At 38.7% G+C, this 25,214-nt stretch overlaps 1 protein-coding gene across 1 annotated transcript in view; it reads right to left on the bottom strand.

The window, feature by feature from the left end:
* Positions 1-18,671, bottom strand: part of ghrhrb (growth hormone releasing hormone receptor b) — a 73,878-nt gene extending 55,207 nt beyond the window's left edge. The window contains exons 1-2 of the mRNA XM_085253026.1: positions 18,424-18,671; positions 3,985-4,093 (exon numbers count right to left, since the gene is read on the bottom strand). Coding sequence (XP_085109152.1) covers positions 3,985-4,093; positions 18,424-18,525 — 211 coding nt within the window. The 5' untranslated portion in view covers positions 18,526-18,671. The remainder of the gene's footprint in view (positions 1-3,984; positions 4,094-18,423) is intronic.
* Positions 18,672-25,214: the final 6,543 nt, after the last annotated feature.

Genomic DNA, 25,214 nt, shown 5'->3' with positions numbered 1-25,214 from the left:
GCACGGCACCGCAGACCACGCCCCACCACACCTATACTATTCTTTTCGAAATACACACTGCATAGCAGTAATTTTCTTGTTTTGATTTTAACACAAAATTCCTTAACTTGAAAATAATTGATTGTTATTGGTAGATGTTATCAGATTAAATGAAAATGACGTACATACTTCATAACAGGACTTCAAATTAAATTAGGAACTTGTAATCTCTTACTGTATTAAATTAAGACAAGGCTGAGGAAAGTGCGATTTTCTTGTTTTGAATTTTTTCCCCCTGATAGTACAGTGCTAAAACTTTGTGTGCAAGTGTTTGCTTAGTTGAAATAATTGCTTAAAAATAATTCCTTAAATATAATTATAGATTTCAAAACAGCTTTGACAGAGCAACGCTTTTAAGGTAATGCTAAGGGTTTTTTTTTAATAGCATATCATAAATAATAGTTAGATATTTAACACACAGGCCGGATCTGTTTTATCTATTTAACAGTCATAAAACCAGTGTCCCTCACAGATATGAATCCATTAATCTTCTCTTGCTCTGTTGGATTGATGTATAAACATATAATTATTTTAAAAAATGTAATATTTTAATAATAATAATAATACCAACTTAAAGTAAGTTTACATTTACAATTTAAAAAGTGAACTACAAAACACTCCTTTAGCCTTAATTACCTGAAGTTCTACCATTTAATGAATTTTTGATCCCTCTTATTTTTCTGTTGTTCTTCAGTATTAAATAACATTATTACTTAATTAGTTTCCGTCTGTCTGATGACATCACTACTGATATTTCCACATAAGATTCATTGTGTCAGTTTTTTCGTTCGAGGCTTTGGTTTATTTTGTAAAGTTCCAGCTGTTTTTGAGTAATGTAATGTTCTTGGATTCCTGCTACACAGCCGGCATGACAGAATAACGTGACGACTATGGACCCAGCAGCTCTCAGCCCCTCATGATTTATGACAGGATTTATACAGTGCAGAAGTTGTGCAATGATTGGTTGAAAAGCCCCAGTAAGGAATACCAGGGGGCAGCTAATCACAGTCTACAAAGACTGGTTTCTGGCCTTCCTTGGTTATTGGATTTGCTACATCAGTTGATAAAGATGAAGGATTTTGTCATCAAAACTTTTCACCTTTGTCTACCTGCTACAGCTGCCCACACCGCTGGCCATCTCCTGGAAAGGAGGCTTCAATCTCTGAAGCCTGGACAATCACTTGAAATATGTTATGTTTTAGACTGTTTTGTTGTTGTTGTTGTTGTTTTTGTTTGTGTGTTTGTTTGTTTTTCCTGGACATGCAGTCCTGCACAGTATATACGTTGGCCTAGATATCAAATAAACATTAAAAGGAACCAATGTTTTAAATATTGCTTGATTAAAAAAACAACATCTCTGTCATCTTTGGATTTTTACTGTACGGTAAAATCAGTATGTATGTTTAACAGTGACATCATGGAACATTTCAAATTGTTCCCAGGATGGCTATAATTTTATGTGACATGACTTGAGCCCATTTAGCTTCTGATGGCCCCAAATGTAGGTGCTACCAAGGAAAAGGGACTGTCAAGTGTAATGCTTGTTTTGTGTTTACACTTGTTTTATTTAGGGGGTGGAAACGGCAATGATTTTTTTTTTATTTTGTTTTGAGGTGAGACGGTATGTTCTCCCCCCCAAAAGAAAGACTATGTAATCCTTTCAGTTTGTTTGTTTGTCTGGCTGCCTGTTTTTTGGAAGTTTAATGTCCACAGTTTTTAAGATATCATGCTCAGATTTTGTGTAATGGTAGATACCAATAACAGCTCAAGGTCAATCAGGTCAAACCAAAAACCTTAGCTTATCCACAATTTTTTATGGGTCTTCTTTAAACTTTACAACAATATGCTAGGTGTTGGGGGACATGAGTACCTAGGTTGGCTAAGCATTTGACCTTGACCTTCATCGTAGGTTACCAAGATCAAAGCTGACCTTGGAAAAAAATCTCCAAGAACCCATATTTAGTAATGTATCATATGAAAGGGCATGGAGAGAGCTCTACAACACACTTTTTATTTTTTTCAGTACAAAATTCTATGACATTAGAATGATCACAAAAATACACACTGCGTGAATGCTTAAAAGCTCAAAATTCTCATGTAATGATTTTGGCCAATTATTTTAGCCAGTTCTGCTTTAATCATGTGGGTAAAGATAACAAAATACCATTTTAGTATGTAATGCTTCACAGTCATTGGTCAAAAGTCAGACATCAGCATGTTGTTATAAAAGCAGGCTGACGTCAGCAAACGGTAATAAAAACATTGTGGGGGGGCTGTCGAGCGCTCAGAGTGCTGTTGTTGTAAATGGTTTACATACAGTTAGCCACATATATATTTGGTCACTGACACAAGCTTTGTTTTTGTGTTTTTTACCTGTTTACTGAAACATCCAATTATAGTTGTACAGTTATAGTTATATATGGACATAATGTGTCTCAACTTTCATTTGAGGGAAGTTTTGTCATGGTTCTGGGTCATTTTGACCCAGCTTTTTCTGTTTCTTATGTGTTGGTGTTTTTCTGATTATGATTTATGTTCTGATTATTTAGTGATACTGTTTTGATTATGGTTATTATTATTGCAGGTTTAGTTCCGTGTCAAGTCTGTCTCACTCTGTCTAGTCCATGTCTTAGTAAAGTCGTTTTTCTTGTTTTACTTTGAAGGTTCATGTTCATGCCTGATGTCAATGTGTTCAGTTTTACTTTTCCCCTCGTTAGCCTAGTTTCTCCCAGCTGTGGCTCCCTCCTGTTTCCCATTCCCTGATTACCGCCCTGTGTATAGAAGCCCTGTGTTTTCCTGTGCTCTCTGTCGCGTCGTCTGTGTTACTCCGTGTCAGTCTGCATTACTCTGTGTAACCCGGTGTTCATTCTGCGGCTCTCTGCCATCTTTCTCTGTGCATTTTGCTCCTCCTCCCGTGAGTGTTTGGTTTCAGGTTAGTTCTTTAGTTTTCCCCAGTTTAGGTTTGTTAGCTCCCCGCTCTGCTCTTCCTGTTTTTGCCACTTTGTCACTTCTGTAAATAAACACTCACTCGCACCCCAGCCAGTACCTGCATTTTGGATCCTTTTCTCAATACACTACACGACTGCTGCCCCAGCTGTGACAAGTTTAGGAGTTTCAGCTCCTTAACCTGTGCATGTTACACCCTCTTTAAAAACCAAAAGTCAACCAAAAGTGATTGAACGATTGACTCAAAGGCAATTTTATGCGTGGATGTGGGCAGTTCTTTTGTTATATCTTAATCAACTAAGCAGATAAAAGGCATTGGTTTTGGAGAGAAGGAGTTGATTTGGTCAATTGTGAGAATGAAAGAAAGCAACTCAGCAATGAAGAAAGACCTGGAAGTCCACAGAAGACAACAGTATTTGCATGGTGAAGAGAAACCCCTTAACAACAGCCAACCAAGTGACCACTCTGAAGGAAGTCGGCATCCATATCCAAGTCTACCATAGAGAGAAGACAGCATGAAAGTAAATGCAGAGGGTTCACTGCAAGATGCAAGTGACAAGCCTCATGAATAGAAATTATGGATGCTAACAACAACAAAAAAAATCCACCAAAATTCAGAAAAAACATTCTTTGGACAGATGAAATCAAGCGCAACCTATACCAGAATAATGGCTAGAAAAAAATGTGAAGGTGTGGAACAGCTCATGGTTTAGGTGTAACTCTATAAAACATTAGAGCATACTGTGTCGTGTGAAATTTTGAAAATGTAGCAGTATTATAAAATATAACTAAAAAGGTGTTTTGGTTATTCTTCTGAAAAGTTTGGAAGCATCACAACATATGGCTTATCTGCCTTATATGAAATCTAAAGAATACTATTCTAATGTAACACTATAGTAAGTGTTAGACCTCGTTGAGACTGTATATTTGTCCCCAGTGTGAAATGCTTTCTACCATGAAAATATCTGTTCCCATTGTGAGATTAAAACACGGGCTGACCTGTCTTAGCAGAGTGGTTGTTCTCCTCCTGCTTGAGGATCTGATAACATTCTTCCTCAGCCTTCATGTGCTGAACAACCAGAGCGCAATCTGGGTGGATGGCCTCTGTCTGAAGGCGAGAAAAAAAGCTTTCATCACAGTCCAGTAACACAGAAAGACACACAGAAGTGCAGAAATACCATAATTTTCTTTTACATGACATGATAATGGCAAAGATAATGTTATTAATCAGTAGTTCAGTAGTGGTTGTGTTTTGGACTTTGTTATACTATTGACCATATATTAAAGAAATATCATATGGAACCTGTTGTTGGCCTCTCCCAAAAGTATTACTTATTTTTATTAAAGGCTTTAATAAGACACATTGTAATGTAATATTCACCACATAGAACAATTCTTTGAGATATATATATATAGATAGATAGATAGATAGAGATATAGATAGAGATAGATATAGATAGAGATAGATAGAGATAGATAGAGATAGATATAGATAGAGATATATAGATAGAGATATATAGATAGAGAGATATATAGATAGAGAGATATATAGATAGAGAGATATATAGATAGAGAGATATATAGATAGAGAGATATATAGATAGAGAGATATATAGATAGAGATATATATATATATATATAGAGATATAGAGATATATATATATATATATATATATATATATATATAGAGATATATATATATATATATCGATAGATATAGATAGATATATATATATTTGTATTTTGCCAGAAACGCTAGAATCTCAGCTTAAACCTCAAATTATTTCAACAACCACCAAACACAAAATCGCACTTCCTGCATAGCTCTCTTCCCCTCTCAATGTACTTCAAGAACAGTTTCCCATTTAAAAATCTCTGTTTTCTACATTATTCACTTGCTTTTTACACACCAGTCTACCATTGCGTACAGACAAGAAAGCCTCAGTACCGAAGAAATGTAAACTTTTTAAAATTATGACAAATTGCAAAACTCTTAGCTGTGACTCAAATAAAACCTCTGTAACTTCGCACTGCTTCAATCAGGTAATGTTCATATGATGATTCATGGTTTTCTTCAGTTTTCTTCAGGGTCTTCGGAGGAGGGGGACAACCTGTCTATCTCTGGGGGTGAGGTCACTGAGGCAGTTAAACAACTCCTTGGTGGCAGGGCCCCTGGGGTGGATGAGGTTCACCCTGAGTTCCTGAAGGCTCTGTATGTTGCAGGGCTGTCTTGGTTGACACCAATGTTCCCTAACCCTGCTGGCACGGTCTCTGCGCACAGAAAATCTGTGTTGTGCGCAAAAAAGAAATCTAACCTGAATTGAAATTAAAACTAATACTTTAACAATTCTGTTTTGCACTGTTAGTCAGTAAGTGACTGGCTGCTCCCATATGGGATTAGAACAATGCCACCTTATCCCATAGTCCAGCCAATAATAATGTTTTTATTAGTTTTTATTGTGTTGATAAGCCACGTAAACCCAGACTTATGATAAAATTATCTGCAATGTTTGGTTTTCTTTCTGAATACTATCGTTGTTTATATTTACTGCGGGAAGAAACAGTAAATACATTTTATAAGGAAAACGCTCGAAAACGCCTGTGGTCAAAAACAAAAACAAAAAAACCCCCACCCTTTCCTATTGGTGGAACAATGTACCATGTCGACCAGTCAAAAAATGATATGGCAACATGGCATTTAGTTGTTTAGAAAGGGGGACGTTTTAGGAGTGACGGCGGTGTTTTGAGATGTGAGAGATTTGCGCAAATCTTGTGTAGTTAGTGTGTAGTGTAGTCAATAGTTTTGTTGTGTGTGTCAGAACAATGAGGCAACTGCTGAATATTACAGGTGTTACAGGAGTGATACATCTCCTGTTGTCAGGCCTGCAGGTATCAGGCTGTTGTTCTCCTTTATCTCATAGTGGACAGAAATTATTTTTTGGAGTGGCACAAATAATTTGTGTGGCATCAAATTTGATGCAGAACAGCTGATTGTTGAAATGTTTATTTAAAAAACTGCATTGGCTGCATTTTTAGGTAAACAGCTGCAAAAAACTTCATTGTTTGCATAACTCAGTTACTTTTTTGAAGAAGTAACTATATAATTAATTGCCCAACATTGGTCATTATATACTGTATTTTGCAGACAAAGAGTTACAGACTCTCTCCCAGACCACAGACTCATAATACAAGTCAGAGCTTTATATAAAAAAAGAAAAAAAAGAAAGTTGTGTTTTCAAAATTGGAGTTCAAGTTATTTTTTACTTCCAATAGTGTTAACATACTACACAGATCATGAACAAGATTTTTTTTTTAATTTTCATTGTAAGTGTGCCAAAGCAGTTAATTAAAAGTAGTCTAACATAAATGTAAATGCTGTAATTTGCTTATTTTAATAAACCATGTAACTTGGATGGATTCAATGCTGGCGTGACCACAGTGCACACGTCTGATGTCGCTCACAGTGGTCCAAGGGACCGCTCAGGGAGTTTGTGTGTTTGCTCAGACACATGAAAAATTAGAGGGAACATTGGTTGACACTGCTCTACAAGTTGCGTGTATATCAGGGGCGGTACCTGTGGATTGGCATACCGGGGTGGTGGTTCCCATCTTTAAGAAGGGGCATCATACTTCTCAGCCTTCCCAGGAAAGTCTATGACAGGCTGCTGCAAAGGAGAGTTGGTCCGGTAGTCAAACCTCTGATACAGGAGGAACAACGCGGTTTTCATTGTGTCATGGAACACTGGACCAGCTCTTTACTCGCTCGAGGATACTTAAGGGTGCATGGGAGTTTGCCCAACCAGTCTACATGTGTTTTGTGGACTTGGAGAAGGCATTTGACCATGTCCCTCTGAATGTCCTGTGGGAGGTCCTTGGGGATTATGGGGTGTCTGGCCTATTGCTACAGGCCATTTGATCCTTATACAACCATTGAAAGAACTTGGTCCGCATAGTCAACAATAAGTCAGACTCGTTTCAAGTGGGTGATGAACTTCGCCAGGGTTGTTGTTTGTCACCAATTCTGTTTGTAAAAAGACAAAATTTCTAGGCATAGCTAAGTGGTGGAAAGCTTTCACTTGGTTGGTCTCAGAATCTCAGCTCTGCCTTTCGCAGATGATGTGGTTCTGTTGGCTTCATTGTGTGATGGCTTCCAGTTCGCACTGAAATGGTTTGCAGCCGAGGATGAAGTGGTGGGAATGAGAATCATCACCTCCAAATTTGAGGCCATGGTCCTCAGCAGGAGGAGTGTTCATACCAGGTCAGGGATGAGTTCCTGTCCCCAGTAGAAGAGTTGTCTTGTTCGCAAGTGACAGCAGAAGGGAGCGGGAGATCGACAGATGGATTGGTGCCACAGCAGCAGTCAAGCGGACGCTGTTCCAGTCCATTGTGGTCAAGAGAGAGCTGAGTGTAAAAGTGACATTCTCAATTTACCGGTCGATCTATGTCGCTATCCTCAGCTATGGTCACGAACTGTGGATCAAAAAAACATGATCACGATACAAGCGGCAGAAATGACCTTCCTCCGAAGGGTGGCTGACATCTCCCTCAGAGATAGGGTGAGAAGTTCAGCCATCTGAGAGTGGCTCAGAGTAGAGCCTCTGCTTCTCAACATTAAAAGGAGCCAAGTATACCATGCCCAGTCTCTTTGGTACACCATTTGACCTTAGAACTGAAGAAGCTTCTCGGATGAGAGGTGAAACGTCTTCAAGCAACTTAAAGAACTCCAGACGCTTTTCTTTGCAAGCTCCTTTGACTCTTTGGTACATAGTTGGCCTTTGGTCCAGATGGAATCTGGAAGAAGAAGACAAGGTCTCTCCTCACTGTAACAGCACCATGTGATGGATCACTGCCACACCTGCTCTCAAGAAACCACTTGAATAGGACCTGCCGGACAAAGTGGAGTAAGATTCACAAAAGCCAGATATCATGCAGCAATCCAAGGAAATTTAGGAACAAATGAGGAACAAAGTAACTGAGATTTCTCAGGTTATAAAGCTGTTTCTAAAGCTGTGGGACTCCAGGAAACAACAGTGAGAGCCATTATCCACAGATGGCAAAAACGTGGAACAATTGCGAACTTTCCCAGCCAACCAAAATTAGCCCATGAGCGCAGCAACGACTCATCCAAGAGGTCACAAAAGACCCCAGAACAACACATCCTCACATGCCTCAATTAAGGTCAATGTTTAGAAGGGCCTGCATCGCACAGTTACAAGACAAAAACCACTGCCAAGCAAAATGAACACAAAGGCTCGTCTCTGTTTTGCCAGAAAACATCTTGATGATACAATATAAAAACAACATTGTTAAATAAACATAGCACAGTAATAAAATGGCAAAAGTAGTTGATCAAAAATAGCGCATTATAATGCAAAGGATTCAGTTTGATGCGGAAATGTTTATGACATCTTATATAGTGATTATTGTATGTATTTGTCACAAAAAGAACTGTTGTACAGTTTTATGGCAAACCATAGTTTTTTGAGGAATCCTTTATAGCAGCTTTATACCTTAAATAGGTCTGAGAGAGAATGGTAACAGATTATTTGTCAAGATGGAGAAATGTGAATTGCATGTGACAACAGTGTCTATCCTGGGCTGTATCATTAAGCAGGGCAACCTCAAACCTGGCCCAGACATGGTCCAAGCGGTGGTGGACTGGCCAGAACCCTCTGACTGGAAACAGCTCCAGTGTTTTCTGGGCTTCATTAGTTTCTAATGTTGTTTCATCCGAAACTTTAGCCAGATCGCTTCACCTCTCACACACCTAAATTCTTCTAAGGTGCTTTTCAGTGGGACTAGGCTGCTCAAACCATTTTCAGTAACGTTGAGCAATGCTTTGCCTCACCTCCTATCCTGTCTTCACCTGTCTCTAACCAGTTTATTGTAAAAGTGGAGGCTTTGGACTCGGGAGTGGCAGCTGTCCAACAGTATGAAGGTAAGCTTCATCTTTGTGCCTACTTCTCTCATCATCTCTTCCCCAAAGAATGGAACTATGATGTAGGGGACACAAAGGATGGGTGGAAAAAAGGCAAAAAAAATTATAGAAAGAGAAGGAAGGGATTGCTTTCACTTTTATACATTTTAATTTGTATGTTTTTTATTTTGGATGAGGCAAGGTTCCTAAGGGAAAACTACTGATACTTGATTGTGTGACTTTTTCATGAGGTCAAACATAACTGGGCTGGCTTTGATTTTTCGTTTTTATGGGCCGATGATTTTTTTTTTTTTTTGTAAACGTATAAACAATGAAGGGTGGTGGATTGGCCAGATGCTGGCCGATGTGTAAAAATAACTCAGTTGTTTGGTGGTGGCTATGGCGGAGCTTCCACAGAGGCCAGCAGGTGGATGAGGGAAAGGGGAGGCAGGTGGAGGAGAGACTCGAGGCGGCCGCCGGTCCGAGTGTCAGGTGAACTGAACTTCAGGTAAGAAGTTATGACCTGCAGTCTATCTGGGTCAGATATAAACCAAGTTTAGGTGGAGTTTATTTTTGTTGTGCTGACTTTTTACAGTCAGTTACAATAACTCGCACTGCGTACTAGCTAGCATGATGGAGTTTCTATACAGCTGGGTGGGTGCTATGATGTTACTGATAGTGAACTTTATTTTAGTCATAAGGTTAGTTAGTAGAGTTGCCAACCGTCCCGTACAAAATGGAATCATCTGGTATTCAGAGAAAATATTGTGCGTTTAATATTGAGCTGAGAAGGAACACAGCTAGGATGGAAAAAGACACAAAGCTGGATTTATTCTGTCGTTATGCTGTCAGATGCCTCTTCTTCTCTCATTCTCTCCCCCTCCCTCTCCTGTTGCTATTTCAATCATGAAACTGATCAATGATCAGCTGATCGGCTTTTCTGACGCAAGTCCTGTCTCTCTTGTTTGTTTATCACCCACTTTGCGCCAAAAAGAGGAAACCAGCGGATGCTAAACAACAGCAGCACGTTTAAGCTTGATCAGCTGTTGTTAGAATTTATTTAATATTAATTTCTAGTATCAGCTGATGTTTGCTGGAGCCACAGCTGTAAAAGCTGCTGGTCATGATATCGGTTTCGATATGTGGTGAGAGGGAAACATGAAGATGAAACCAGGAGATGTCCTTACTGAATCATCAGAGCTGAACAGGTGATGGAGAAACACGTTTACCTTTTAGGTGACATGAATGAGTTGAAGGGAAGTTATGAACTGTTTCTGAGAGATAAATAACACCAATATCATTTTCTATGTAGCTGACAGCTGGTAACTGTGTGGGGGCGGGTCTAGCAAAGTTTTGCCATGGGGCCAGGTAGGGCATTAACAAGGAGAGGTGGGCACAAGGAAATACTTTTCTTTCTTATTCTCATTTAAAATGTCTAGCTGTTATTAAATAATTATCTGAATCTTACAACCAAATTTTTATTATGACCTAAAATGTATAGAAATCATACATATACCAACAAGACGGTGTACACCACTGTCACAACAGTGTTTGTTTTCATTCAAAGGCTTTATGGCTTTTCCTAGAATACCTGGTGGGCCGGTCTCTAGTCCAGCCCTGAGGTCAAGCTAGAAGATTTAATGAATATCTCACCAGCAGATTTAGTCAGATTTTGTTTTTTGAGATTTTGGTGACAAAATGAAGTGTCAATTTATCTTTTGACATGGTTTCAACATTCTTCTTCCCAGTGCACATATTTACTTCATTCTCCCTGTGACGGCTTAGAGAATCTACTATTCAAAGTCAAAGTCAAAGTGAAACTTTATTGTCATCGCTGCTATATACAGTACAGGATATAGAGAGACGAGACGACTAGGCTCCAGTTCCATAGGAAGAGTAAGAAATAAATATACACTTTAAGACTAAGGTAAGGGGAGTAAATATACACTTTAAGCTAAAAAGGATCAATAACAGTCTAACTTTACAATTTACAATTGTAAATTTACACTAGCCTTGAAGTGGTTTAAAGTGACCAACGTGGCAGCGTTACAGTTTACAGTATGAGTGATTTAAAGTGACCTTGAGTGAAATAAAGTGACCAACATGAACAATATTCCTAAGTGTAGGATTGTCCATAGAGCAGCATCTGTATTTACAAAGGCAGTGGTATGTGGAGTGCAATAGAGTCCGTTAATGGTTTGTGTGGGTATGTGTGGTGGGGGGGAGTGGCTGAGCCGGTAGTGAGTTCAGGACTCTGATGGCTTTTGGGAAAAAGCTATCTCGCAGTCTGGATTATCGGGCCCTGATGCTGTGATAGCATCTGCCAGATGGGAAGAGGGACAAAAGTCCTGTCAGGGGTGTGAGGGGTCAAAAAAGAATACACCATTAAAAAAAACACTGAATTTGCCAAAGCGCTATCAGCCGCTGCCTGCTCGTGGAAGCGCCACGAGCCGGAAGTCCTTTTTTATTTTGGATGAGGCATTCAGAGGTTGGAGTCTTGAAATGAACCCCTGGGATGAACTGTAATGAGCACCCATGACAGCAAAAAATGTGGGTGTTTGACGTCCTCTCAAAGCGTTGACATTTGCTGTCAAGGCTTCTCTATTTTTACTTATATTCACGCCTTCTCAGGAATGTGAACAGGAGGACGTCAGAAGCTTAGATCTAAAAAAAATCTGAGATTATAGTAACATGTGCCAAAAATGTAGATTCCAACAGCATCTGGAACCTGTGGTTAAATTTGTGTCATACTTTGCTATCAAGTGAATAATTTTTTTTTGTTTGTTTGTTTGTTTTTTGAATGTGTGTGTGTGTGTGTGTGTGTGTGTGTGTGTGTGTGTGTGTGTGTGTGTTTTGTTTGTTATTTTTGGCATGCAATTGATTTCTTCGGATGTGTTTGATTCAAACTGTGTGAAGAAGCTCTAGTGGAACACCTGCCTGTAGATCAGATGGTGACACTGCAGGGGAGTGTGACATTTAACCTAGTGCTCTCACAGCAACCCAGTGACCTAAATTTTTTCCTTTTTTTTCTCTAGTTTGCATAGCAAAAATCCTTGGGCAAGATACTAACGCCAAGCTGCTCTCAAATGCATCCATCAGAGTATGATTGTTTGATAAAAAGCACTTATGTAGAGGAGAAACCAAGCATAGAAAATGCTTTATAGTTCTGTAAGTGCTTTGAGGGGTTGGAGTAAAACAATGCTATATAAGAACTAGTCCATTTACCATATAGAAAATACTAAGATGTAGGGGGGAAAGTACTTGTGTGAATGAGATATGCTATATAAAGTGTTTCAAGTGTGTAAAGAGAAAAGCACTATAAGAAGAACCAGCCTACTTATTATTTTACAAGTGTTTAAAAATCTACATTTTAAGGCCACCAGATGGCAATAGGTTGGGTTGGTTACATGATAGTTCTCGATGAATACAAGTAAATGGTTCGAGCCCCGGCTCGGACAGTCTTGGTCGTTGTGTCCTTGGGCAAGACACTTCACCTACCGCCTACTGGTGATGGCCAGAGGGGCCGATGGCGCGATATGGCAGCCTCGCTTCTGTCAGTCTGCCCCAGGGCAGCTGTGGCTACAACTGTAGCTTGCCTCCACCAGTGTGAATGTGAGAGTGAATGAATAGTGGAATTGTACAGCGCTTTGAGGTTCTTGAAAAGCGCTATATAAATTGTTGTTTTTGCCATAAAAAAAAGTTTTATTTTACCCAGAAATTGCTAGAATTCAGCTAATGCATGATGACTGGTGAGTTAATGATTTACAACGGGACATATTCCTTTGATGGCACCAGTTTACACATTTACAAATATACAGTACAAACCAGTCAACAACAGAAGCTTACACGATTGTGTATATAAGAATTGCTCGATTGTGCAGGTTGAAGGTAACGTGTGTCAGGACACATGCTTGAAAGTAAACTGGTGCTCTGGCATGAGCTCCCTTAGATGTCAGACTACAATCCTTGTATAAAAACCTTCTTGTTATATTCCGTCATTAATAAACATAGCTGGTGGAAAGATGGCCTTCTATTTTCTATTTTAAGTACTGTTTCTATCAGCCCTTTAAACATATTACTGTACACGAGGGAGGAGAATTTACAGTGAAAATATTAAATATTCCCGTAACGTTTTCCATCTGGGTGGCCTGTTAACTCCTACATCATTAATAGTTCAAATGTCCGGGAGTAACACGTGAGTGCGCGTGGCTGAAGACTTGATCTGGCAGCACAGCCTCACTGTGACACAAGACAGTGCTTTCTTATCTACCCTGTAGGCTTATAGAACAAGCCTCTTTTATACAAGCAAGATCGTAACATGACATACTGTCTGATGGAGCAGCACGGGGTGTCACTTTCGAATGTAGTGATGCGCAGTGAACCTGGAATAGCTCATATGAGCAACACAAGCTTGCTGATGGTTTCTCTCCTTTAACAGATGCCGAATAATAGACTCACTCAGAGAGAAGAGCGTGAGTGCCATTTGAGCAGCACTTTAATTATTGTAACTCTCCATCCTATCTGGCAGCAGTTTATGCGGCTGTGGTGTCATTTAAATCCAATCACTATCTAAAACAGGTCGTTATTGCAGGCACCTCCAGCCAATTTTTAGTCAGTTCCACTTGTTAGCATTCCTTTTTTTTTAACATACACTGGTCCCTGAGTCTGTCTGTCTGTCCTCTTTGTTAAATGTCTCACATGTTGGTAAACATGCATGTTTGCCTTATTACTAAGGGTTCATATTCATGTCTGTACAGCAGTTAATTTGCTCATGTTAGCACAAAGACTGTAAATGAAACAGCAAACCCAGCTTCATCTAAAGCTAACCCATAGATCCAGAGACCAGCCCTTGTCATTTTCACTTTAACACTTTGTAGTTTGTTTAAGATCTGTAATATTTTGATAGAAACCTTTTGCTAAAATTGTGATCTAAGGCTTTGGGAAATACTTAAAGAACTCCAGCTCTATCCATGCACTTGTAGTTGATGAAAGAAAGTCGAGGTGCTTCCTTACCTCTGTGATGGTATTTTGATTAATGTGAGTTATATTTTACTCCGTTGTTAAGGTCAAATAAAAAAACTTGAAAAGGACACATGTTTATCTTACTGTAGGTTCCAGAGGAGTGCAAGGATTAAATCAAATTTAAAAAAATATTTTTATACTTTTTACATTTTTAAATTATCTAAATTGCTGGCGTTATATACTTTATTTATATACTTTCTCTAAAATCAGACTTTCTTATAAGATATAAAAGAGTGAACCATCTGTATGCTGAAAATCAACTGTGAAGTCAATCTTTTCATTTCAAGGCACAAAAGTCCTTCCTGTCTTTTCAGCAACTGAGTTAATGTCACTCATTATTTGCCCCCAAAAATCAATTGACTGCCTTCGGTTTCAAAAAAAAAAACGCAGCCATCAGAAGGGCACTAACAGGATGATGGCACATTTCCTCATGTTGGCTTCTCTGCACTGGTTACATGTGGCCTTTAGAATTGATTTTAGCATTTTACAGCTTGTTTTTTAAGGTAGAGCTTGCCTTGGGCTGCAGACAGAGGGTAACAGGTTATTTGATGTCTAATGGGAGAGGCTTCTGCAGGCGATAGGAACGTTACAATCTATAACTTGTTACTCAAGACCTGCTATTAGGATATTAAAGGTAGTTCTATTTGTATTTTTCAAATAGAAAAAAAATGAATTGAAATCTCCCTCCATGGCATGCAAACACCACTTCTCCCCTCCTTGGTCTTTAGTGTTTGTATGTGGCCTGTCTCTAGCCACATCCAAAAAATGCAGAATTCATCTGAAGAAAAATGTCCTTCCTGACCACTGTAAATATTAAATATGGAGGCTTCCACAAACCAAAAACCTGCTCCTATGTTTTTTCAATGGATTGACAATAAGTTTGTCAGAGTGCATCAATTTCTTGATATAACAGACATAATTACACAGTAATCTATGCATATTTATGAACACATTATACTTTTTTTTGTGTTGTCAGCGTTAATCTCATTAAAATGACATTAACGCCATAACCGCATTAATGCGGCAAATCTCTGTTAGCGAGTTAGTGCAGATTGGCCCATGCATGGGGCTGCACAGCATCAATGCGTTAGTGCATTTAGCTCGTTAACGCCGTGCAGCCCCAAGCACGGGGCGATCCATGCTAACTCGTTAACGGAGATTTTCCGCGTTAATGCGGTTATGGCGTTAATGTCATTTTAACTAGATTAACGCTGACAGCACTACTTTTTATATTAAATAACCTAAGAATTTATTGAACCCACCTTTATGAACTTGGCTGATACATATCATTCTAATATAGCAGCTTTCTTCTCCATCAGTTAAATGCAGTGTTGAATTTTCTTGGTAATTTTAAACCTTCATTATTTACGTTCATGTTTTCACCCACAACAGGGAAGAAGAAGACAGCTGTAGTTGTATAACTCCCTTCCTTGTTATGTAGTGCTTGTAGATCAGAGGAACCGTGTAAAGCCATTAGTAGGGATGTCTGTGGCCTCACTGGTGTGCACATGCACTCAAAATGGGAATGTAGTACTGAAAAACAACTTCATGGAGATCAAAAACTAACATTTCAAAGCTGTACTACACTGTACTGTACTGTATGTGTGCCTCCTATTATCAAACAAACTAGGAACAATTACCTTATTCTGCACTGGGATATCTTTATGATTTACTTTTTAGTCCACATTATTCCCATTTTGGTTCAGTCAGCATTCTCATAAAAATCTCTGGCTAAAATTTTCATCTGTTATAGAGACAGACTTGCTGGATGACAGAAGAATCAATATTGGACTTACACCAGAACACATCTTCACCTAAAAGCTATTGCCTGGTGCATATGTACTGGTTATGGTTCATGGTAACACCTTGCATGATGCTAAAACCATTTAGACTTGTGCTTGAGTGCACTCAACTTGCTAATGTACAAGTTACAATTTTCTCTGGATTTTATGTTGTTAATTTTTCTTTTCATTTTTTAATTGCATCATATGGCTCAGTAATGTGTATAGACAGTGTTTGGAATCCAGGAACAGCTGCAACAGTACAAGTTCTGACAATGGGTCTGAGCATTATATCTCCATACCTAACAGCATTTAGAGTATTTATTGGCTAGCCTATGGAGGTTTATGTCCTTCAAAGACATGCCTCCTCAGGACCTCATGGCAACCTCTCTGAGACTGTTTCTGTCTGGTCAGAAACATGCACACGTAGCCTACTGGAGTTTTTGTAGGTCAGTGCAAGTGGCAATGCTCCTCCTGTTTTTCCTGGTACAATTCTGCTGCTTGACTGATGCCCTTCTACAGCCCTGTCCAGCTCCCCTAGTGTTATGACCAGTTTTCCGATATTTCCTCCACACACTTGAGATTGTACTGGGAGACACAGAATACATTCTTGTGACTGCACTTACGAATGTGCAGGTCTGGAAGGCGCTCGACTAGCTATATAATCTCAATCGGATGCAGGCGCCATCTCATGTTTGCAGACTAAATCAAGATCAAGTGTTTCCATGTGGTCAAATGTTTTTCGACAAAAGCCTTTGAGTCAGATATGGATGGCAGTGATTTTGAAAGAGAAATATGAAAAACCCAGGGTTTTAAGTAAAGACTGTTACTGTACCTTACACTGAAAACATCAGCAATAAAGTAATAAAAGGCAGTCATTTTCTATTGAATAAAGTTTTCCAGCTGATCAGTAACTCACAAAAGATACTGATCTGCTGCCATCTATAAGGAAAAAGGGGTTAAAGGCATCTTGAGTCCATGACAATCTGATCTTTTCATCTTGAGCAAAGAGCTAATAAATGAAGAGGCAACACAGGATTATTATGAGCATTCGCGATCAGGGAAAAGACACAAATCACTCCATAGCACCAAAAGAAGAAACTCCACAATGGTTTTGAATCAAAATTCATATAAGGACAAAATGCAAAAGAAATGTGCTTCACACTAAATTGTTTACGCCATTTGAATTTCAAACCCCACATGCATAGTAGAAATGGGGGGAAAGGGAGAAAATATTTCTACGTTCTCATTACTGAAAAAAATTTTTGAAGCCAAAAGCAGAGAAGACTCAAGTGAGCAATGAGGGTTAATGGAGTCACAGGAGATACTATTTATTCAATATTTATTTGAGCTATACGAGTTTGTTCTTTGAAATCCAGTCCTCCTCTTGATGGCTGAGGTACATCTCAAATTCTACTTTTTCGTTATAAAGGAAAGAAAAATCAAAGCAGAAAAACAAAAGTCAGACAGACATGCAATGCATGCATGTATTGGTTCTTAAGTCACATGATCCGTGGCGATTTGTCACCACTGGAGACAAATTAGTCATCTAGCAAGTAATTATCATCCTAGTTCGAATCAGATGTGCCAGACAAACATGAACGCAGCAGGTCAATATCAGAAAACAACTCCTAATCTACACATTCTGTGATTATGATGGATGCGATGTTTCCACCTTAAATTTTTAGAAATACTCATGCAAATATTAGTGATTTTCACATAAGATCATGATTACGTTGGAAGCAGAAAATTATTATAACACTTTAATTTATAAAATTGTTTAAAACATGCTTTTCTATTTATGACAAAATAAATGTTTGATGTTAGAATATTGATGCAAATGTATACAGTGCAGTTTGATTTAAAAATATATATATATTTTACAATTTAGATGTTTAGTTTAGCTCTTTACAAAAATGCCAGCATCATGTATAACTCACCATTTGCACAAAAGTCCATCTAATGTAAAATGAATTTGTTTACAACAAAATATGGAGGAATCTGCTCAGGTAACATTTGGGGAGAGTAACGTATATGATGGTGTAGCAAGTAAAGCTCCCATTTCAACAGCATTTAACTATTTAACTATTAGCACTTACTCAATAGATATATCAGCCATCTGTTTTCATTGAGGTAGTGACTAATGGCTAATTGCTAATAATAAAAACCATTAGGCAGCAAACCTTATCAATCCTGCCTGCCTATAATAATAAGACTAAAATGTGTTATGTTTCTTTTAAACTCCCAGACTGAAGCTGAACAAGAGAATCTTAAAATGTCACAAATATAGATTGTACAGTTACTATCGTTTTTGGGGTTTTTTATTGTTCGTATTGTATTTGTATTCTAAGCTTTACACACACAAAATGTCTGTTAGTCTGTAACTTCTAATTTAAAGGGGCAAAGATCCCTAATTCCCTTTCCTCAATGCTCAAACAAAGGCTACACTCATGATAAACCCAATGTACAGTCCCACTACTACAATGAAATAATTCATAAATGTACAAAGTGAATAAAAGTAAAAGTTAATAAAAAAAAAAAAAGTAAAAGAATTGATCTTATTTGATTGAAAAATAATTTTCAAATCTTTTAAGTCATGTCAGTATAAAAACAATGTGACTGAAATCGTGTTAAAATCACCCACACAGACACATTACTTCATGTTCCAACTCTCCTTGTGATAAGACAGATGAGGTTAAGCTGTGCGTTTGGACTCACCGTTTCCCAAACCGCCGACTGCATGAACAGACCCAAGTAAAGAAATGCGTCCGTCCATTTCAATCGTGAGCTTCCAGTGATAAGCATGCTCTGCGATGACATCTATGCTCGCTTTGCAAAGTGCATGTAGAAAAGTAGAAAAAACAGATTACAACAAACTATTTCCTCCTTAAATTTCCACGACTGTCAACACCCAATGAACTGAGCAGCCGGCTGACAGTTCGCCGGTATTAATGCCGCCCGGTCTCTCTCCAGTGTCCGGTGAGTGAGACAGTGCGCATTTACACGCAGAGAGGAGCCGGTGCTGGACAGAGCCAAACAGTTTGCGCTCCTCCCTGAAATGGAGCAGAACACACAGACGCAGATGCGCGCTGACAAGAGGGAAAACAGCGAGTGGAGTCTTCACGAGCAGGGAAAACGGTGTGTTTATAGGTTCGAGGTTTGTACTCTAATTGCATAAACGGATAACACAGGATAACTTTCAGGCTCCGTACTGCCATGCAGATGTAGCTCCTGAAAAATGTATGCACAAAAGTTTAAACCTCATTTTGCACTGAATACCTGTTTTAGGAAGGGATAAACATGTATTTAGAGTTGTTAAGATTTAAATTATGGTTCTGTTTAAATACCCAAATAGTACAAAGGTTTTGCATCAAATTGTACTCCAAATACCCAAAATAAAAGTTCTACAGAATCATATCCATAATATTACTGAATCATAGTTGCTTTTTGAGTATTGTGCGTATCACTTTACAATCCCCATTCCAAAAAGGTAGTTCAGGCTGTGTGGAATGTAAATAAAAACGCAATACAATGATCTGTAAATCTCATAAACCCATATTTTATCCATGATAGAACATAGAATGTTCTAACATATTTCAATCAAACGGGGAAGCACTGTATACAACCGTGCCTCTAGAAGTACAGCAGGTTGTTTTCTAACTGGACTGATGGGGGTTCCAGCCCTGGATGCTCCAGTCTGCCTGCAAAAGTGCTTCTGTGCATATCAAACTGTTACAGACTGCCAAAATCTCACTGCTTTTATTTTGTTTGTGTTTTGGTTTTTTGCTTTAGCTTGTGAAATGGAACGGTGATCATGTCTGGATTCCATCTGAAATACAGACCTGAAGACAAAAAATTACAGTACAATATTAAATATTAAGTAAAACAGAATATATACAAAGTGTCTTTGCAGAGTATGAGATGCAAAAAATGTTTGCATGTATCAGTGTTTGGATAGTTTTTTTTCATCTTTTTTTTTAATTTATCGATTTGTTTCATTATTTTGCAGAGATCTAGTTTCTTATTCAGTCTGTTCCTGGTTTCAGTTTATTCCTTATGTCCCCTTGTATTCTTGCTTCCCTTATGTTTCCGTATCTGTCCTTGTCTCATCTGTTTTGTCCTGTAGTCTCATGTGTGTAGTCAGTCTTGTGTGTGTTTACCTTTTGATGTTTAGTCTGTGTTTCTATTTCCCTCAAGTTCAGCCATGGGTCTGGCTTCTGTTATTTTCTGTTGTCATTTGTCCCTCTGTCTCATCTTCCCTGATTTGTTCTCTTCTGTGTTCCCTGATGTCTTAATCTCATCCATACTTGTCTGTCTCCCATTTCCCTTGTCTAGTCCTCCTGTTCTCATCTGTTAAGTTCACCATACTTTCTCATTCAGTCATGTGTTTTCTGTTTCCTCTGTCAGTCATGTCTGTTTTCTTTTTTGTCTATATCAAGTTTGTATGGCTCAGTCTCTGTCTCAGTTTTCTGTATTATTTTAATAGTCCCTCATACTGTGTGCACTGTTTTCAGTTTAACTACCATTGTCTCGCCCCTGCGGTTAGTGTCAGCTGAGCTCCCACCTGTTTCCTCTTCCCTTGTTACCTGTATGTATGTGTCTCAGTCTCCCTTTGTCCTTTGATGTGTTTTCCTTCATACCTATATACTGTGTGTTCCTATATCCTGAGTTTTTTTTTTCTAGCTAGATAGCTAGAATCTTTATTGATCCCACAAGCAAAAATGTGGTACAGCAGCATGATAAAGAGAAAAAATGTACAGTCTACTAGTACATAACAACACCTGCATTAAGGTATAATACAAAAATCTGTTTAGGATCTTGGAAAAAGAAATAGAAGAATGTGATTCTCACAATGCCACCAATACCATCCAGGTGAAGAGTGAGCATGCTGCAACAGGTATATAACAGTATCACCTACCCCCACAAGAGACTGGCAGGCAAACTGAAGACTTCATTTGCGAGCTAGGTCAAGCAATAAACAGTCTCCCCAGCACCTTCATGACATGTGACTTCAAAGCAACTGGTCTGAAGTCATTAAGGCCAGAAGAGGTGGCTTTCTTTGTCTTCCATAGTGCTGGTACTTTTTCCTGCAGTAGACTCAGGTTTGATTGCTCAACAGGTTTTTGAGAAAATGGTGAGAAGCTTATTTATTTATGCCTCCTGGGGTACCGGCTGTAAACAAGGGCCCTCCCAAAGCCTCTGTCTTGAGCCATTCGGTCTCATGCAAGGTGTATCACAGTTGCTCGGTATCCCTTTTGGGGGCATCTTCACCATGCATTCTTTGGCCTTTCTATTTTACTCCTTTCTTTCAGGTTCTATGTTAGGACTTGTCTGGTAATGTTGTTGCCTTGTTTCTTGACTTGTCTTATCCATCTCCATCTTCTTCATCCGATCACTTCCTATGGAAGTACTTTGCTTTCTTTCCCCCTGTGACTGCAGATCTTGAAATGTTTAAATATGAAGCATTTATGTGGAACAACAATTTTGTTAATTTTTTGTTGTTTTCCTCCTGATTACCTTTTGCATGTCCATCTTTATTTTGACTGTCATAAATCACAACATGTTGGCACCCACGCAGAATACATCACAACTCCTGAGTTATATACAGAGTCAAGGCAGACCTTTTTACAGTAAATTATAATATCTGTCATATAGACCTGCATTACTAAATGAAAAAATGACTGGGCCAAAGTTTTTGTCAGCCATGACAGCCATAAGAGGTGTGGCCTCTTTTGGAATCAAGTTAACCAGCAGCGCAGACCGATTACAGTCATTTACCTGCAGTCATTACCTAAATGAATGTTGCCTTTTATTTAATTTGGTTGTTTTGTTTTGCTTTAAGGCCTATTTTCCGATTGTTTAAGGGCTTAAAAATGAAACCCACCTTCCTGGAACTCCAGTGGAACAGAAACAGAAAACAAAAGCTCTGAAGGACTTCAGTGATCTGACAGCAGCAAAAAATAAGAGTCTCACTGTTTTGTTTTGTTTTAAGTTGTTTAAAACTCTATATGCAAATCAAAGAGTGCTAAAATTCATTCTGAGAGATGTGAGTAGACTGGGCGATGTCTTAAGGAGCAGGGTAATGTGATCCTTTTCTGCAGGTTTCTTAGTGACTTTTTATTGAACTACCACAGTCTAAATGGCTTTTGATAAATGTGTGAATAAGTCAATGAAAGAAAAAGAGAAAAACAACTTGTTCTTCGTTGATTCAGAATGTCAACTGAAAGGAGATTTTAACAGAGTTCCAGTGCACAAAGCCTTCTTTGCAAAGATGAATGCACATTTGAGAGTTCAGTGATGTAAAAAGAACAGGCACTGGTCTGCATTGATGTGGAGAGCACATGAGGCAACTCAGTGGTTTGATAAGTGCAAACATAATGCAAATCATATATAGTAGCCTTCAGAATCTAGATCTCACAGCTAAAACAAAAATATAAAAGGGACTGGTTAGATTGTTGTCTCCAACATCATTGGAAGAATGGTGTTTAACTCACTGGGATGGACACTCAGAGAATCAAGGAGGACTGAATCTCTCTTGACTGAGACACTATTTGTATTTTATATATTTATTTTTAAATTGTATTTTGGTTTCTACATGTTGTAATTGAGTCTTATGTTGTCCTTCATCACTGCACAATGAATCCAGTTGGTAGCATAACACAACTCCAGAACAAAACTAAAAACCCTGTGTCAAACAACCAGGACCCTGACAAAATCAGTTACGAAATATGGGAGAAATAAACTTGTCTTATTAATTTTTATCAGAATATTCTTGCAATTCCAAAGCTAAAAACTGAAAAATTGAAAGTGAATTTTCATGACAAATTTTCAAAATACAGTTTGAAAGCAAATAAGTGCGCATATTGCTCCCACAGCATGTTAATGTGGACTTGTCGACTTCTCATGTGGACCGTCATTGTGTATTCAAAGCAATGACTGAATGGAAGCTCAAGCAGTTTAATCAATATGATTAAATGCAGTGTGGCATAAACACACATAGCCCTTTTCCACTAGTACCTACGCGGGTCTCTGTTTTTCGGGTTTTCAATTAGGTGGTAGTACCTGATACCAGCTACTTTTTTAGTGCCTACTCAGCCAGGGTTCCAGTGATCTAAGTGATCTGAAAATTGGGCAACAACAGATTGCATTCTACTGATTGGCTAATCAGTGGCATTACTTGATGAGTCATGAGACAGACTGCTTGACGAAAATAAAAACCATTGTCAATCACTGTCACTGTCAAACCCAGCAACAAGGGAAATGGCTACATAAAAACTGACACCATGATCCCAGAGTCTGACAAAAAGCAAAACACCATGCAGCAGTTACACCATCGTTTCGGTGTCCACCATTGTTGTAGTGTTCAAGTCACATACAAATGAAGCCTCGGGACTGCTATAATGACCCTACACTCACAGAGTTGAGTCACATTGAGTCAAGCTGAGTAGGGACTAGTGGAAAAGACCAAATAATGAGTGAAAAAAAGTGAGTGAAGAAGAAACACTGGTATCCTGGGAAGCCCCTAGCAGGCTAGGATTATTGCAGCATAACTAATAAAAGATTCAGGGTCACCTGACACAAAAATCAATCCACAAATGTCTCTTCTCTGTGTCTTCTCTGTAGGTATACACAGTACCCTGCCACTACAGCCATACCCATAAGCCTAAGGCTGCTGCAAAGACCAGATTAGCAAAGCTAAAAGCCTTGTTTTAACTGTCAGGTTATATTCAGTGCTTTTTGTTTACTTTTGAGCAGTCACATGAAATGCTTGTGAAAAAATAATATAATACAACAGATAGTATCTGTTTCTCATGTACACTGTACATTTACTTATAACAGGAAGTGGTTTATGATAGATTTGACGTTCCCGGCAGTGTCTATACATGCTGTGTTCCAGGAGCACAGTAAGAGTGCCTTTTCAAAAATGTTTTGCTGCTCTGGAAACTTTATATAAACAATTCTAGTAAAGTTAAACAGTGCAGGTTGACAGCAGCGCCGTGTCTGTGTGTTTGTATGTGCGCGAGTGTGTGCGTTGGAGGCACCTTGCATATAGGTCGGCGGGTGACAGACGGTGCTTTTGGCTTTGTCACCAGACCACCTTCTCACAGGTGCTGCTGTCTGCGGCACCTGTGACAAGGAGAAGAGTGCCTGAGGGTTCTTATACAGGGATTAGGCTGTACATATGAGTTTACAGTACAGTAGGAGAACAATTGTTAAGTGTACATTCAATGAGTTATATCATGGAGCCAGAACAAAGCTCAAGGTAATGTGATTTTGTACTGTTTTTAGTAGATGTGTGCTATGTCTTTGATGCATTGTCAAGACAAAAATCTGACCAGAACTCACAAGTAAGCAATTTCAACTAGCAAAACAGTTAATTTCAAAGAAACATAACAGACATTCTAACTGTATCAAAAGTACTTCAAATGAACATTTTGGACGCCACCTCTCTAATTACACTCTAGCTCTAGCTTTTGGTGCTCATAGGCAAAAACACAATGACTCCTTGTTATGATGCTACCTGGCATCAACCTTTTGTCATTATTTTAATGATTAGATCACTTACCCTTAATCATTGTTATGGGGAGCTTCATTAGACACAATACTTGTACAATAATAACCACTGCAGCTTCTGGCTACTGAAAATGTGACTTTATGAATGAACTAATCTTAAAATAAAATAAAAATACCTGGGTATCTGTGAACAAAACTCTGCCGTGGGTGATCCCAAGCCCTGATAAGAAAGGAGCCGCAGGTGCACATAGGGCTAGCAACTACACATAAAACCGTAAAACCCAAACTGCTACAGAAACATTGACAAGAGAACATCAAGTAGGCTTGATTTTGGAATGAGGATCTTCAGATCTAAAATTACTGATAAAGTCAAGACTTTTGGAAGCCATGGGACCAAAAATCTTTCTTTAATGCACAAGCATCAATATTTATACATAGACTGTGAAGAGTTTACTAATATATATATTTGATACAATCCTGTTTATTATAATATTATATTATATTATATTATATTATATTATATATGTAATATCTCAAAACAACTTCCCCTCTCACCCATATGGGCAGTGTATCCTTCAAGCTCGGGTCCTCTACCAGAGGCCTGGGAGCTTGAGGGTCCTGCGCAGTATCTTTGCTGTTCCTAGGACTGCGCTCTTCTGAACAGGGATCTGGGATGTTGTTCCTCGGATCTGCTGGAACCAATCGCCTAGCTTGGGAGTCACTGCATCTAGTGCTCCAATTACCACTGGGACTAATGTTGCCTTCACCCTCCACATCTTCTTGAGCTCTTCTCTGAGCCCTTGGTATTTCTCCAGCTTCTCGTGTTCCCTCTTCCTGATGTTGCTGTCATTCCCAAGTACTTGTGGCTGTCTTCTATGTCATTCCCATTTGTTATATTTTGCCACAAAAAACATTAGCCACAACCCATTTTATTCTCTTCGCAACCCAAAAGTGTCTGCCACCAAATTTCTAAAATTTCACGAAATTCCCTGTGG

This window comes from Mchenga conophoros, linkage group LG17, assembly GCF_057382185.1.
Source record: "Mchenga conophoros isolate Kocher_MC1m ecotype Shallow Benthic linkage group LG17, M_conophoros_male_GT1.1, whole genome shotgun sequence".
Taxonomy (NCBI): domain Eukaryota; kingdom Metazoa; phylum Chordata; class Actinopteri; order Cichliformes; family Cichlidae; genus Mchenga; species Mchenga conophoros.
This window is presented reverse-complemented; position numbering and strand designations above follow the sequence as displayed.